Source organism: Macaca nemestrina, chromosome 4 (genome assembly GCF_043159975.1).
Source record: "Macaca nemestrina isolate mMacNem1 chromosome 4, mMacNem.hap1, whole genome shotgun sequence".
In the NCBI taxonomy this organism is placed as follows: domain Eukaryota; kingdom Metazoa; phylum Chordata; class Mammalia; order Primates; family Cercopithecidae; genus Macaca; species Macaca nemestrina.
Window position 1 is genome coordinate 24,078,185 of NC_092128.1, and position 14,938 is coordinate 24,093,122.

The 14,938-nt window shown below is 37.4% G+C and overlaps 2 protein-coding genes across 12 annotated transcripts in view; one reads left to right on the plus strand and one right to left on the minus strand.

Annotated features, from left to right (window-relative positions):
• The window catches only part of LOC105471445 (uncharacterized), a 99,988-nt gene that overhangs the window by 52,433 nt on the left and 32,617 nt on the right, over positions 1-14,938 (plus strand). The window lies entirely within an intron of this gene.
• LOC105471446 (caldesmon 1) overlaps positions 1-14,938 on the minus strand; it is a 236,598-nt gene that overhangs the window by 39,436 nt on the left and 182,224 nt on the right. For all 11 annotated transcript variants that reach the window (XR_011621946.1, XR_011621948.1, XR_011621949.1 and 8 more), the window contains one exon: positions 2,936-3,082. Coding sequence is in view for 4 of the 11 variants with exons in the window: in XM_071094470.1 (XP_070950571.1) it covers positions 2,936-3,082 (147 nt within the window). In the remaining 7 variants the exon portion in view is untranslated. The remainder of the gene's footprint in view (positions 1-2,935; positions 3,083-14,938) is intronic.

Here is a 14,938-nt window from a genome sequence, read left to right on the forward strand (position 1 = left end):
CAGGGTGTTGGTTTCTACTTGCAGGAAACAACCAGTCATGTGACACCAGAACTGGGACCAGAGTTGGAAGAATTTGTCTTTCAATGTTTAGAAACTCCATCAAATTTCATAGTTCAGACCAAACTTGGCCGTTTCGAAGTTCAAATTCACTTAATTTTGGAAAAACACATTTCATATTTAACAACGAAAACTAGCATAGTAAAAACTAGCTTTAAAACTTTCTTGGCCTTTACTTTTGCTTCAGGATACTGCGTCCATGAAATTAGACATATAAGGATTAAATGTCCCTACAAATGTAAAAAATTTATAATTGAAGGGGAAGTCTATAGAGAGGGCATTTGGATCAATTGAATTCTAATAATTTTAAAAAGGCACCAAAATTCCAAAGTGCTAGCCAGATTAAAGTACTCTTATGCTAAGAAACCAACAAACTGTATTGAACATTTCTTTGCCTATTTATAAATCATGACCACAATCACCAGTAGATATCAAATGCCAGTTAGAGTGGTTTAGCCCCAAGAAGACTTATTCTTCTTGTGGCTAACTAATATGTCAGAGATAAATCACACGTTCTCAAACCTCAATATGATTTTCTAAAAAAAAAGCATTTGAATTCAATCAATAGCATGAAATAATGAATAATAGCCAAATATGAGAAGGGAAGCACAAGGAAAAGCAAGACTTTAAAAGCAAGAAAACTACAGACCAGCAGTAACTTTTTAAGCTCCTGTTGACCACTCATTAATAACAAGATTCAGGAAAGGCATCAAAATGCCATTTTTAAAACTCTTTCTATTATTTCTCTCTCAGCTTGAAAACAGAAAAGGCAGTGAATAACTATGTTGCCCTCCCGTGTTAAGAATCTGGTAACAGTGAAAATTTATTGAGTGCTTACTATGTGTATGACACTCTGCATTTTACATGCATTATTACATAGTTTAAGTTTAGCAGCATTTTTAGGAGAAAAGTATTAATTTTTATTTCCATTTAACTGAAGAAATACAATTAGCGAAAGGTCAAATTGGGAGTCAAAGTCAGTTAGTGAACCCCGGAAATTATACCTATTTCCCCTTTGCTATACCTACTCCCCAATTAGAAGCTACTCACTGAGGGAAAGGGTAACCAATATCTGTGCTACCGGCCAACATTTTCAAGACTGCTTTCAGAAACCTTCTAATACAGCCTCCCAAACTTAGGTTAAGGAAGCCGGGACCCATTCCCTTTAGAATTTTCTAAATAGATTGAATTAAACAAAGTAAAACAAACTAAAACCAAAACCACATGTGAGATCTTATATAGTGTAACCATTATAATCAGTCCGTGGTTTTAAATTAAAATTATTTTCTCCATTTTCCTCCTCAAATATCCTCATCTTTTTTAGACCTTGGGGCATATAAATGACAATATAAATGGCACATACTAACCATTAGCATAATGAACCATAAGACCTTATTTCTGCTGCAAAAGCCCTCTTTGAAGAAGTTGAACCTATTAGGCATTCTCAACTTCCCTGATTTCTACCAGGGCCCGAGTGAGAAAATACGTAATAGCAAACTCATTAAGTGTGTTTGAATAACCACATTAAATTAAGCAGAATTCTGTATCTTGTTGAATATTATAATGATCAGAGACTATTGATTCAGGCTGTGTACTGGAAAAGAGAAGACATCTGCAATTCATGCCCACTTTAAAAATTCATGTGTTACCTATTAATGGTAGGCACAGAGAACTCTACTATACTAACATATCTTCAGTTCAAAATGGATAGCAATACCCTACAGAATAAATGTAAATACTTTTTCTTATTTAAAGAAATAACCCACCAGAAAACCGTATAGATTCCTTAAAGAACTAAAAGTAGAACTAACATTTGATCCAGCAGTCCCACTACTAGGTATCTACCCAGGGGAAAAGAAGTCATTATATGCAAAATATACTCGCACATGCATGTTTATAGAAGCACAATTTGCAATTGCAAAAATATGGAAGCAGCTTAAATGCCCATCAACCAATGAGTGGGTAAAGAAAATGTGTTGTATATATATACATACATATATATATATATCTCATATATATACGTCAGGTCAAATTGGGAGTCAAAGTCAGTCAGTGAACCCTAGAAATTATACCTATTTCCCCTTTGCTATACCTACTCCCCAGTTAGAAGCTACTTACCATACACACACACACACACACACACACACACACACACACACACACACACCATGGAATACTATTCAGCCATAGAAAGGAACACAATAATGGAATTCACGGCAACCTGGATGGAGTTGGAGACCATTATTTTAAGTGAAGTAACTCAGGAATGGAAAACCAAATATCATATGTTCTCACTTATAAGTGGGAGCTAAGCTATGAGGATGCAAAGGTACAAAAGTGATATAATGGACACTGGGGACTCAGGGAGAAATGTAGGAGGGGTGTGAGGAATAAAATACTACACATCGGGTATGGTGTACACTGCTCGGGTGATGACTGCACTAAAATATCAGAAATCACCATTAAAGAACTTATCCATGTAACCAAAACCCCACCTGTTCCCCAAAAACTATTGAAATTTTAAAAAAGAATTAAACAGAAAAAATATATACATATATATATATAAAAAAGATATAGCACACCATAGTTATTAATTAAACAAATGCTAGATTGTAAAATGAAATAAAAGCCTTCAAGTGGGGTATGTTTATGAGATGGGAACGGGGTGGAGAGAAATAGAATATCGTGTCCTAATGTCTAAATCAGATTGCCTGTCTAATCAGATTAGTTGCCTTAAAATGACTGCAAAATAATTCAACAAGTTAGATTGAAAAAGCGTTGAGTTGAGCCGGGAAAGGAATGCTTTGCTTGACAAATTCCATTCAACAGACAGGCTAACACGTAAGTTAGAAATTCCCCGTCCCAAAGAGGAGAGTACCTGTTCTGGGCATTCACCTCCACCTGGTCGGTCACCTGTCCCAAGGATTCTTCCTCCTGCTTCTGCCGCAGCCGTTCCTGTCGGGCTCGGCGGCGCCGTTCCCGGGCTGCCTCCTCTTCATCATCATCATTCCTCTGGTAGGCGATTCTGCAACATTACAAAGACAACCTCTTGAGCATGCCACTTGCCAAATGTCTTCACCAACTTCTTGGCAGGAACAGCCCTGAGCCCTTTTCTGAACTTAACTGCTTAATGAACCACATACGTCTAAAAGGATGGTTCAGTTCCTTAAGTTTAGAGACCTAGTCAACTAGCTTTCAAACTTTTAACTATGTGAAGTGCATTAATCCAATAGCTACAGAAGATAATTTACAATTACCAAATAACAACTTAAACTAAAACATTCTGCACAAAAACAAGTTCCTTTGGAAACTGCGGGTTAGCCTTTTTTTTTTTTTTTTTTTGAGACGGAGTCTCGCACTGTCACCCGGGCTGGAGTGCAGCAGCATGATCTCGGCTCACTGCAACCTCCGCCTCCTGGGGTCAAGTGATTCTCCTACCTCAGCCTCCCAAGTAGCTGGGATTACAGGCACGTGCCACCATGCCCAGCTAATTTTTGTGTTTTAGTAGAGATGGGGTTTCACCAAACTGGCCAGGCTGGTCTTGAACTCCTGACCTCATGATCCGCCTGCCTCGGCCTCCCAAATTACTGGGATTACAGGCATGAGCCACCAGGCCTGGCCTTGGGTTAGGAATTCTTTACAAAGCTGATAACCAGCATGTAAGATTTAGAAGAAGGGACTCAAAGTATTGAACCAAAAATAATCAAAACGCTTACTTCAAAAGATACAGCATGTTGCATGAATTATTTGTGTAGACACTGTCACGAAGATCAGAAAAGAATCAAGTTACACTACCAAACCGAGGCTGGTGCTAATAAGCCAAAATTATTAAATTTATTTAATAATTATAATAAACATAATATTATAATAAATATTATTAAAATTAAATATTATATTCGGTAATAAGTATTATTAAAATTGGGAGTAGGATATCTTCTTTGCTGGGATTTTGTTTTTCCCTCCAGTTCCTTTTCACTGGAGAGAGAAGGTGTTAGTGACAATTGGTAGGATGCTTCAGAATCAATGCATTTTGAAGGGGTGGCAGCTCCCTTTAAGGCCCCCCTCTTTTGCTCTAAAACATGCCTTAGTATCATACCACTGCCATGCTGGGCACATCACAATGGCCCACAGGTGTGTATTTAGATAGAAGTCAATGGGCTGAGGAAGGCAGAAGAGACACAGAGGAATTCACATGTGTATATATTACTTAGCTCTTTTTTTTTTTAAGACAGAGTCTAACTCTGTCACACAGGCCAGAATGCAGTAATGTGATCACAGCTCACCACAGCCTTGACCTCCCAGGCTCAAGCAATTCTCCCACCGTAGCCTCCTGAGTAGCTGGGACTACAGGTGCACACTACCACACCCAGCTAACTTTAGTATTTTTTTTTTTTTTTAAGAGATGGGGTTTCACTATGTTGCCCAGGCTGGTCTCGAGCTCCTGAATTCTATTTAGCTTTTGTAGTCATCTAAAGTGAATGTCTATTTGAGGAAATTACAAATCAATATCACTATGCTAGGTATGTTTCTCCTAATACTTATTTCCAAATAAAGAATTGGGGCTGGGGAACTGCAGATGCTCAAACTCAAGAGGAAATAGCTATTTTGAACTTGTTTGACTTAGCTATTTTTGAAGGCAGAATGTGTACTGAGATACAGAGTGCCGAGAAAGGATGGGTGCTGACTCGACGGGTCAATGGGTTGGGTATGGGTGTGGGGCTGCATTGTGTAGCAAGCTGCTTTTTGTACTGGAGAATTACAGTGTTTTTATTACAATGTTACTTACATATCTACAAAATAGAAATCCAGATATGTAAACATTTCATGCTAATAATTCTTTTTAAAATTGTGGTAAGAACACTTAACATGAAATCCACCCTGTTGGCATATTTTAAAGTGTACAATACACTTTAAAATTGTAAAAATTGTTAACCACATTGTTAACTATAGGTACAATGTTGTATGGCATTTCTCTAGAACATGCTTATAATTCTTACATCATTGCAAAGCCAAAATAATTGGCAAATTAAAACAAAACAGTAGAACCATACCACTTATACCATATATTAACCTAATATAACTGATGATGGTGTGCTCATGTTAGAGTTATAAACTAGGCATTTTTAGGCTTAGAGTCAGTACTTTATTTCATCTGTGTCATCTTTTGACTTCAATAATAAGAATGCTATGAATGTTTTTTTCACTGAGGTAGCTCATAAAAAAACAGGATTAATGATTCCGAAGGTTGGTTGGTTTCTTCTTTGCTACTTGAGAAAATCTGACTTCATGTTTACCAAAATCTGCTCATGTGCAGTCCTCAAAAGCCAATACAAATAAAGTGTCACTTAGTAATTCTATAAAATGGGCTGGTTTACTTCACAAATATGGACGGGGGGCAGTGTGATATAGTTGATAATGGATGACTAGATTAGGATTCAGAAAACTTGGGTTTTAGAATTGGTCTCTTACTAATCTGCAGCCCTTTGATTAATCTTTTAAAGTTAAATTTTAGAGTTAAATTTTCTTGTGTGTGATAATCAAATGAAATAATAGACAGATATCTCGTGGCAAAGCATTCTGCACTGCAGTGTCTTCCTGTTGTTAGGAAAGTTCAGTTAAGGAGCCGCTTCGTGAGGAAAGATGAGTTCAATTTTAGACTTGTTGAATTTGAGGTGACAACATGACATGGTTCGAATGTTCCTTTCTAATTCAATCACATTGTAGTTGCAGTAGAAAGCCCTTCCCAGTGGTTTGGCTTCACCCTTCAGATTCTTGGCCTAATATTCATTTGGCTTATTTCTTGGTAGACAGCTTTAACCACAACAGGGAGAATCAATCCTTAATAACTGCTTCCCAAACTAATCAAAACAGGAAGTCTCAATTTGCTTTTTTACATATCTGGATCAGTCATGAGGTCATGATGATTACTTGGGGCCTTCTTTTTCCAAGACAAGCAAGAGGCACAAAACTCCATATGGGATATCCCAATTGATAGGGTTAGGCTTTGTGTCCCTACTCAAATCTCATCTTGCATTGTAATCCCCAGGTGTTAGGTGTTGAAGCAGGAATGTGGTGGGAGCTGATTGGATCACGGGGGTGGTTCCCTCATGCTGTGCTCATGACAGTGAGTGAATTCTCACAAGATCTGATGTTTTTTATAAGTGTTTGGCAAGTTCCTGCTTCCCTCACTCTTCTCTCTTCTGCCGCTTTGTAAAGAAGGTGCCTGCTTCCCCTTCCTCTGTGATTGTAAGTTTCCTGAGGCCTCCCCAGCCATGCAGAACTGTGAGTCAATTAAACCTCTTTTCTTTATAAATTACCCATCTCAGTCAGTTCTTTACAGCAGTGTGAAAACGAACTTATACACCTATCCTAAAAACAAAATTCCTCCGTCCCCTTAATGGAATATAACCTTAAGTCCTTAATTTCCCACTATTTTGAGAAGTTACCATCTTTCTCCTTTCACCTACCCACTGGGCTTCATGGCTGGATATTGCTGGCTGTTAGCTCTGACATGAACTAGATTTGCCACATCGGCCACATCACATGTAACCTCTCTTCATCTTTGATTTCTCAGTGGAGCGACCTGAACAACCGATCATCTCCACTGTCTCTTCTGACTCTTCTCGCTCGGTACAGCTTAAAGTTTATAGGCAATCATTCTCCATTTGGAGCCCCTTTTCTAGGATACACAGCTACTAGAGTGTATTAGTCCATTTCACACTGCTATAAAGAACTGCCCGAGACTGGGTAACTTATAAAGGAAAGAGGTTTAATTGACTCACAGTTCAGCATGGCTGGGGAGGCCTCAGGAAACTTACAATTATGGTAGAAGGTGAAGGGGAAGCAAGGCACCTTCTTCACTAGATGGCAGGAAGAAGTGCCAAATGAAGAAGGAAGAGTCCCTTATAAAACCATCAGATCTTGTGAGAACTCACTATCATGAGAACAGCATGGGGGAAACTGCCCCATGATTCAATCACCTCCACCTGGTCTCTCCCTTGACACGTGGAGATTACGGGGAGTACAATTCAAGATGAGATTTGGGTAGGGACATAAAGCCTAACCATATCACAGGGCAAAATTTCTAAGGATCTTTTAATGACTACTGATAAAGAAAGATATTAAGATTGTTTATAAAGTTAAGAACAAAAACAAGAGCTAAAATGGTTTCATGGCATTTTCAATCATAACATGTCCAGTTGCTGGTTCAAGAACATATCAGTTGACTTTATAGGTAAAATTGTGTCCATGCCAAATGACCTGATAGGGTGGAAATTCTTCAACTTCGAGGCTCCCTACATTCGCCTTAGGCATGCAAAACAGTCATTTCTTAGCTTTTAGGCCTCTCCCTCGTGGTGACTTTCCCATCCTACTAACACCACAGGTTTATTATCTTTTCTTTCAAAATTGAAAAAAAAAACTCTCAATTGTTCATTCTTTTGGATTTTAAAAGCAAAACACATATAAAAATTTTTTAAAAATCCAACAATTCAAAATGTATAAAGGAGAAATTAAAAGCCACTCCCTAGAATCATACCACCCAGATTTGAACATGATGAGTATGTGATATATTCTACCATTTTCCTGTGCATGCACAGACATTTTCCTTCTTAATAAAATAGGATTATGTCATACATATCATTTCATACACGATTTCTTTAATTTACCTTGTTTATGACTTTTTTTAACATATTAGCAATATATAATTTCAATAGCAACACAGTATTCCACTTAGGTATACACATACATAATGATTACATGGATCTACTACGGTCTAACCAATTTTCTACTGAGGCACATTTGAGATTGTTTTCAACTTTATATCTTCTTATAAACAATGCTGCTAAGGACATTATTATAGACTCACTTTAATCACTTGTTCAATTATTCACTTAGGAAAACTTCTCAGAAGTTAGAATTTCTGAGTTTAATTTCTGAGTTTAAGAGTATGCTAGTTTTACAGGCTTTTGATAATCATCGACAAATTGTCAATTTAACACCAGTAATGCATGAAAGCTAATTTCACCACAAAGCAGAATTTATTCAAAAAGACAAGTACACAGGATCCTTATTATATCAAATGATAGCACAGGGCCTGCTTCATGCTTCAGTGAAAGACAAAATGTTGACATTTCTGATTTTCCACACGCCAGATTTAAATGTCTTTGAAATGCTGCTGACTAGTAAAAATCATACCTAACCAACCACTGGATTGTAATAAAAGCATAATAATCCATTTGTTCCTTCTGTGAAAATTCAGCAGATGCCAGTATTAACCTGTCTGCCATATGCTACAGAACAAAGCCACTGATGTTCCCAGATGATTCAGAAGCAGTGTGGGATACTGAAGTTTATCTGAATCATCTGAGAATGACTGAATTATGTTTAATAGAGTTTATTGTGGATCTATTTTTTTTTAAACTGGTAGTCCACAAATGATCTATAAAGTAATTCTCTATGAAATAAAATGTTTGTTTGACCAGAATCCATGAACTTCCCACCTATGCTGGTTGGAAGAAGGTTTATTGTGGAGTATTCTACTTTGTTACTTGGTAAGTGCTTTTGCTCATCTTTTGGCACAAACACTTGGAGAAACGTACAGTCGACCTTTCTGCAGCAAGGCCAGTTGACAGCAACATGGCTCACTGGATATTTGGGAGAAAGAGACATAATCTTGTGTGTGTGTGTGTGTGTGTGTGTGTGTGTGTGTGTGTTCACACACTGACGAATAAATGCAAAGAATTGTAAAAGTCCATCATAATCACATGATGTTATTCGATTGTGTGAGTATGAAAAAGTAGAGAGGACTGGCTTTTCTTCCATTCCTGGAACCACTGCTTAAGGGCCCTGGTGTTACAAGATAAGAAAAAAACATATATGCCATGGGAAAGCGCTCTTCAAATGCTGTGGCTTTTACACCACAGATATTTTAGGTCTTTAACACCAGGCCCTGCTGCCTCAGTGTATTTAAGTAACAAGATAACCATGTTACAGTTTGTGCCTTTTAGATAGAAAGTTCAAATAAATTAAAGTCTTGCAGACATGGCAAATGAGGAGATCATTGAGATGTTATTACATTTGGATGGGCCAGGGTCTAAAAGTATGCCAGACGAGAGACAGAGGAACTTGCAGAAGCTTCCTTAGCAAGACACCGGAGCAAGGCACGAGTTGTCCTCTTGCCCCAGTGTTCCCCCACCCCAGCTTCCCTATCAAATATTTCTCAAAACTTCTGCAACACTGGCAAAATTCTTATTATCATCTCAACTATAGTATAGATAGTTTTGTTTGATTTTTACTCTGTGTTCCCCGTAGTTTAAAGAATGTTGCTCTTATTCCCTTCATTTTATCTTTCCTCCATTTTGGTATCTTCTGGTTTGAGATTATAGGACATCATCCTTAAAGATTCAAGTAAAATCATGGCAATAGTATTTTATTAACAAAACAAGACCTCTTATCAGGAAGTCATGTTAAAAATTATATCAGGGAAAAAATAATAGACATTTTTATGGGGAGGGTGCCGATTTTATTACATGTTTAGGCACATTAAAGACTCAGAGAGAATGAAAAAGAACAGTTTAAGTCTATAGAGAGTACAAATATTTACTTATTTTATGTTGATAATCACAGTACTACTCTGAGTAATTACCTAGATAACCAAATAGTTAATCAAGTTTGGATTTGCATATTGCAATGCTGTGTTTTTTACATTTGTGGGATATATAATATAGTCATTTTGCCATGTAAAAAAAATTTAATAATGTGTTTGAGGACTTGTCAAAATCAGTTCAGTAGGGCATACCTTTATTTTCATCATTTATGTAATAGGATACCACAGTTTAACCATTCTATAGAAAGACATTTTGGGCTCTTTCATTTTTTTCCCCTATTGCACAATGCAAGTAATTCTTTAGGGTAGATATTGAGACGTGAAATCGTATATGTTCATTTAAATTTAAAATTTTAAAGATCAGATCAAATTATTCTGCACAGCAGTTTTTTGTTTGTTTGTTTTTCTTTTTTCTTTCTTTCTTTTTTTTTTTTTGAGACAGAATCTCACTGAAGTACAGTGGCCCAATCTCGGCTCACTGCAACCTCTACCTCCCGGTTCAGGTGATTCTCATGTCTCAGCCTCCTGAGTAGGTGGGAATAGAGGCTTCTGCCACCATGCCCAATTAATTTTTGTATTTTTAGTAAAGAGAGGGTTTCACCATGTTAGCCAGACTGGTCTCGAACTCCTGACCTCAGGTGATCTGCCTGCCTCGGCCTCCCAAAGTGCTGGGATTACAGGCGTGAGCCACTGCGCCCGACCACAGGAGTTGTTCTAATTTACATTCCCAAGCTTTGTCATTTCAAATAGCCAAGCTGGGTCAACATACACTAAGATAGTCCACTGCTAACTGGTAAGATTAGAGAAAAGATGTAATCTTCTGTATCTTGTATTGCAATAGTTTCTAACATTTTAAGAATGAGGATCCTTTTAAAATATTAAGAAAAAATTAAGATCTCATGACAATTGCTTATACTTTTCTTATCTATTGATAAAGTGTTTTCTAAAATATCTATAAATTCAATAGCGCATAAAAAGAAATCTGTATTTTATAAACCAGTGCATATATGCTTATTTGAAAAACAGTCATACATGAGACAACTATGCATCAGACTACAGAAAATACTTGGTGTGGACATGAATTTGGGAATCCCTTTCAAAATCTTCACCGCTAGAGAACCATTGCTGTATTGAAAGAGATTACAAGTGTGCCAGTGGATAGACTTTGAACTGTCACCTTCAACCTTTTTTGTGTTCTTCAATATTCCCTGTGCTTGATAAGCACACACACAAATGCAGACACAGATGCAGGCCCACAGGTTAAGTGAGAAAAAGCCTCAGAGAAAACAAAAGGCTCCAAGTATTGTAGTGAAGCCCAGTTATAAAAGACTTAAAGAGGACTCTATTCAGATCAAAGTTTCCAAGTCTGTTTTCCTTAATTGTTTCTGCCATATTCCTATATTTTGAAAAAGAACTCTGCACCCGAAATTCCAACAGATCAAATAAATTCACTCACAGAAGGAATGCTATTGAAGTTCACCATTTGTGAATTCATAGTAACTTACTGGCCAGTAGACAGTTGACTGGACCCCAAGATCAGCTCTAATCTTTCTGCATTCCACTGTCTCTGCACTTTCATATAAGGAGTCGTTTGAGAGACAGCGGTGTTGAGCGATGGAGATTTCAGGCTGGTAACTGAGATACTCAATCCAGGACACTATCCTGTCCCCAGCTTTCTGCAGCTATACACTCCCCATAAAGGCCACACCCCGAAGAAGAATGCCTGGGGCTCACAGCCTCAAAAAAGGATGACTTCTTAGTCAATTACTTTTATTTGATTCCCATCATTATTGGTTCTGCTAATGGCATTGTCTGAACCTGGGTCTTAATATGGGATCCAACTTAAAAAGTTAAAACCTCATGTAGGTTGGAAACATGCTTATCAATTATTTGGAGGCAAAATGACTCACACATACTTTCATTATTCTTTTTCATATACCAAAACCCCCAGGGATTTTATTTCATAGCATGAAATGCAAGTACATTCTCCAAACATATCCAAGTAGCTAGCTCTATAAATTGCTCAAACATTCTTAGCAAAATCTCAGACCATACTGTGATCAGGAGGGAAAATCCTGAGCTACTGAAATGAGTCATATTTGCCTTGCAGATTTACTGTATGTTTGAAAGTTAAAAGAAGTTTATAGAAACATTCCAGGCTCTTAAATATGATTTTGTTTATATGTGGTGTCTGCAAAATGTTGTGGTTTCGTTTAATTCACATAAAATCCAACTCTGAATTTTTTTCCTTGGATTCCTTAAAAGGCAGGCATTAAAAATTATGGAGGAAAAAAAATCAGGAAAATAAAAATATTTTTCATATCAGAATATGTTTAGACATTGATTAGTAAGTAGTCCATAGTCAATTGGTCTGTTATTAATATAATAGAGAATGAAAGAAAGCCTTCTTGGTTTAGAAGAAAAAAAAATGTTCATGGAAATGTGCTGTATTATTTCATTGTGGGGTTCATTGCTGTATCAGTGTTATGCCTTTTCCTGGGGTGAGAGCACGCAAGGGGATATATTACTTGGAAGACAGTTACTCAGGAAGCAAAGCATTTCCCACTTCATTTATTCCCCATTCTCCCACCCCATCTCCCCATACATAGACATAATTTGAGAGTCACTAAAGTTTGCATACCAACCATACTTGGGTTCTCAATAATAAAACACTGTGTACTTGGAAGCTTTAGTGTTCTTATGTATGTACTCACAAGTTGTCATCACCAGCCCAACATTTGCTTTATACAATGGTGACATCCCATAATTGGATGAGTTTCTATAATTACAGACCCTAACAGGGGAAACGTGCTGCAGAACAGAGTACACAGCGACATAAAATCCTCTTCTTGTGTCTACACATACCATAGCAGTCTGGTACTTAGCATCATTATGACTGGAACATCCTGTCCAACAAACGGATCAGGTCTGGTTGGTCCTGCATGGTTAGAAGGCACCCAGGGAGTACTGAGAGTTCTGATTCTGACTCTGAGTTATAAAAGGACAGTTCTTAGAATGGTCCTGCTCCAGGGCAGGCAGATCCCCAAGCTTACAGGCTCATTTCTGAATCTATGCACATATTCACAGGACATTTTAAAATGATGGATTCTAATTGTTTGGGTTTATTATTTCAAGCTAAAAAGACTTTTATCATGACTTATATTGTACCTACAAATGAATGTGTAGTACATAACTACTTTGTTTTATTACTATTATTTATTTATTTATTGAGACAAGGTCTCCTCTGTAACCCAGCTGGAGTGCACTGGTACAATCTTGGCTCACTGCAGCCTCGACCTCCTGGGGGTGATCTGACCACCTCAGCCTCCCAAGTAGCTGGGACTACAGGTGTGTGCCACCACATCTGGCTAATTTTTGTATTTTTTGCAGAGACAGGGTCTCCCCATGTTGCCCAGGCTGGTCTCGAACTCCTGAGCTCAAGCAATCTGCCTGCCTTGGCCTCCCAAAGTTCTGGGTTACAGGCATGAGCCACCATGCCTAGCTGTGTACAAAACTACTTTAAAGAATAATCAGACACATAACCATGTGCCTACCACCCAATTTAAACAGCACCAGTTGTTAGGGATCCTTATGTGCTCCTCTTCAATCGCATACCTATCTCTTTTTAAATGCCTCCAAATAAGCACTAGCCTGAATTTTAGGATCTCTGAATTATTCTCTTGCTTTTCTTTGTAGTTTTACCGGCATGGTATGCATCACTAAACAATGTATTTTTCAGTGTTGCCTTTAAAAAAACTATACATAACAATACTGCATGTATTCTGAGATTCTTTCATTCGACATTATGTTTTTGAGATTCATCTATGTTTATATGAATAGCTGTAGTTTATAACAACAGAGGAAGCACAAGCTTTTCCAAACATTTCTTGAGATTATAATTTGTGAGATAAATGTTTAATTTCTTTTTCAATTGGTGCATTTTCTTTTAAAACGTCCAGAAATTGTTTGTGATATTCAGTACAAATAAAATGAACAGAAACTGGATTTGTCTTTTATTGAGTTCCCCTTTTTCTCACATTTATTTCTGAAAGAAATAATGCATCTGCCAACCCCAGTAAATACGGATTTTGGAAGGATAATTCCATGACAGTTTCCTAAGATAAACTAAAATCTATTCATCTTGTCACAAACAGGGACAGAATTTGCACCACCCCATCTACCCCAACCTATTAAATCAATAAGCTTGCTCAGATACAAACATTCACTTTTTAATTTATAAATGTTTACAAAGAATATGTAAGGAGAGACAGGGTTGATGGTGGAGAAGGTATCTATTGCTCCTGACTTAGTTACTTGAATTAAACTTTAGGGGAAATGAATGAAAAGGGATTATGAATGCTTAAGTGGCCAGGAAGATAATTAAAATAAAATAACCAAGCTCCTTCCTCTCTTTCCGTCATTATTTAAGATTCAACTGGTATAAATGTGACTAAAAAAGATAAGCCCAGTTACTACCTGGGTTTTCATGAACTTTACCTTTTCTTCATCCCCAACCTAGAATTCTTTGTTTATAAGAGTCTTAAAATAACGAGTAAGAATTTTAAATAGGCCTGGTGTGGTAGCTCATACCTGTAATCCCAGCACTTTGGGAGACCAAGGCAGGTGGATCACCTGAGGTCAGGAGTTTGAGACCAGCCTGGCCAACATGGTGAAACCTGTCTCTACTAAAAATACAAAAAAATTTAGCTGGGCATGGTGGCGTGCACCTGTAATCCCAGCTACTCAAGATGCTGAGGCAGGAGAATCTCTTGAACCCAGGAAGTGAAGGTTGTAGTAAGCTGAGACCACACCATTGAACTCCAGTCTGGGCAACAAGAACAAAACTCCATCTCAAAAGAAAAAAAAAAGAAGAATTTTAAATAAATGTGATCCTCAATGAACTTAGGCTTTTAAAAAATGTTGTCAATCAAAAGTAAAATCTGAGTTGGAGCTGTTCTTTGACTGCTATTATCTAGTAAAGGACAATCTTGCTTTAATGTGCATAGTAGATGTGGATAATAAACCTTGGGCTTAGTCGTTTAAAGAAAATAAAACATTAGGAAACACTTCAGACCCAGGTGTTGATGGCTGGCAGCACTATATTTTTCTAGCTCTTTCTCTTGCATAGAGGTCTGGATCTGGATATGCAACTGAATCACACCTGCTCCAGAGCAGGATGTCAGGATATTCCCCCATTTCTACTTGGCTGAGTTGGATGCAATGACATCTGACCACAGGTATATAAACAAGCACGTTATTTTCATATCTGAAAAC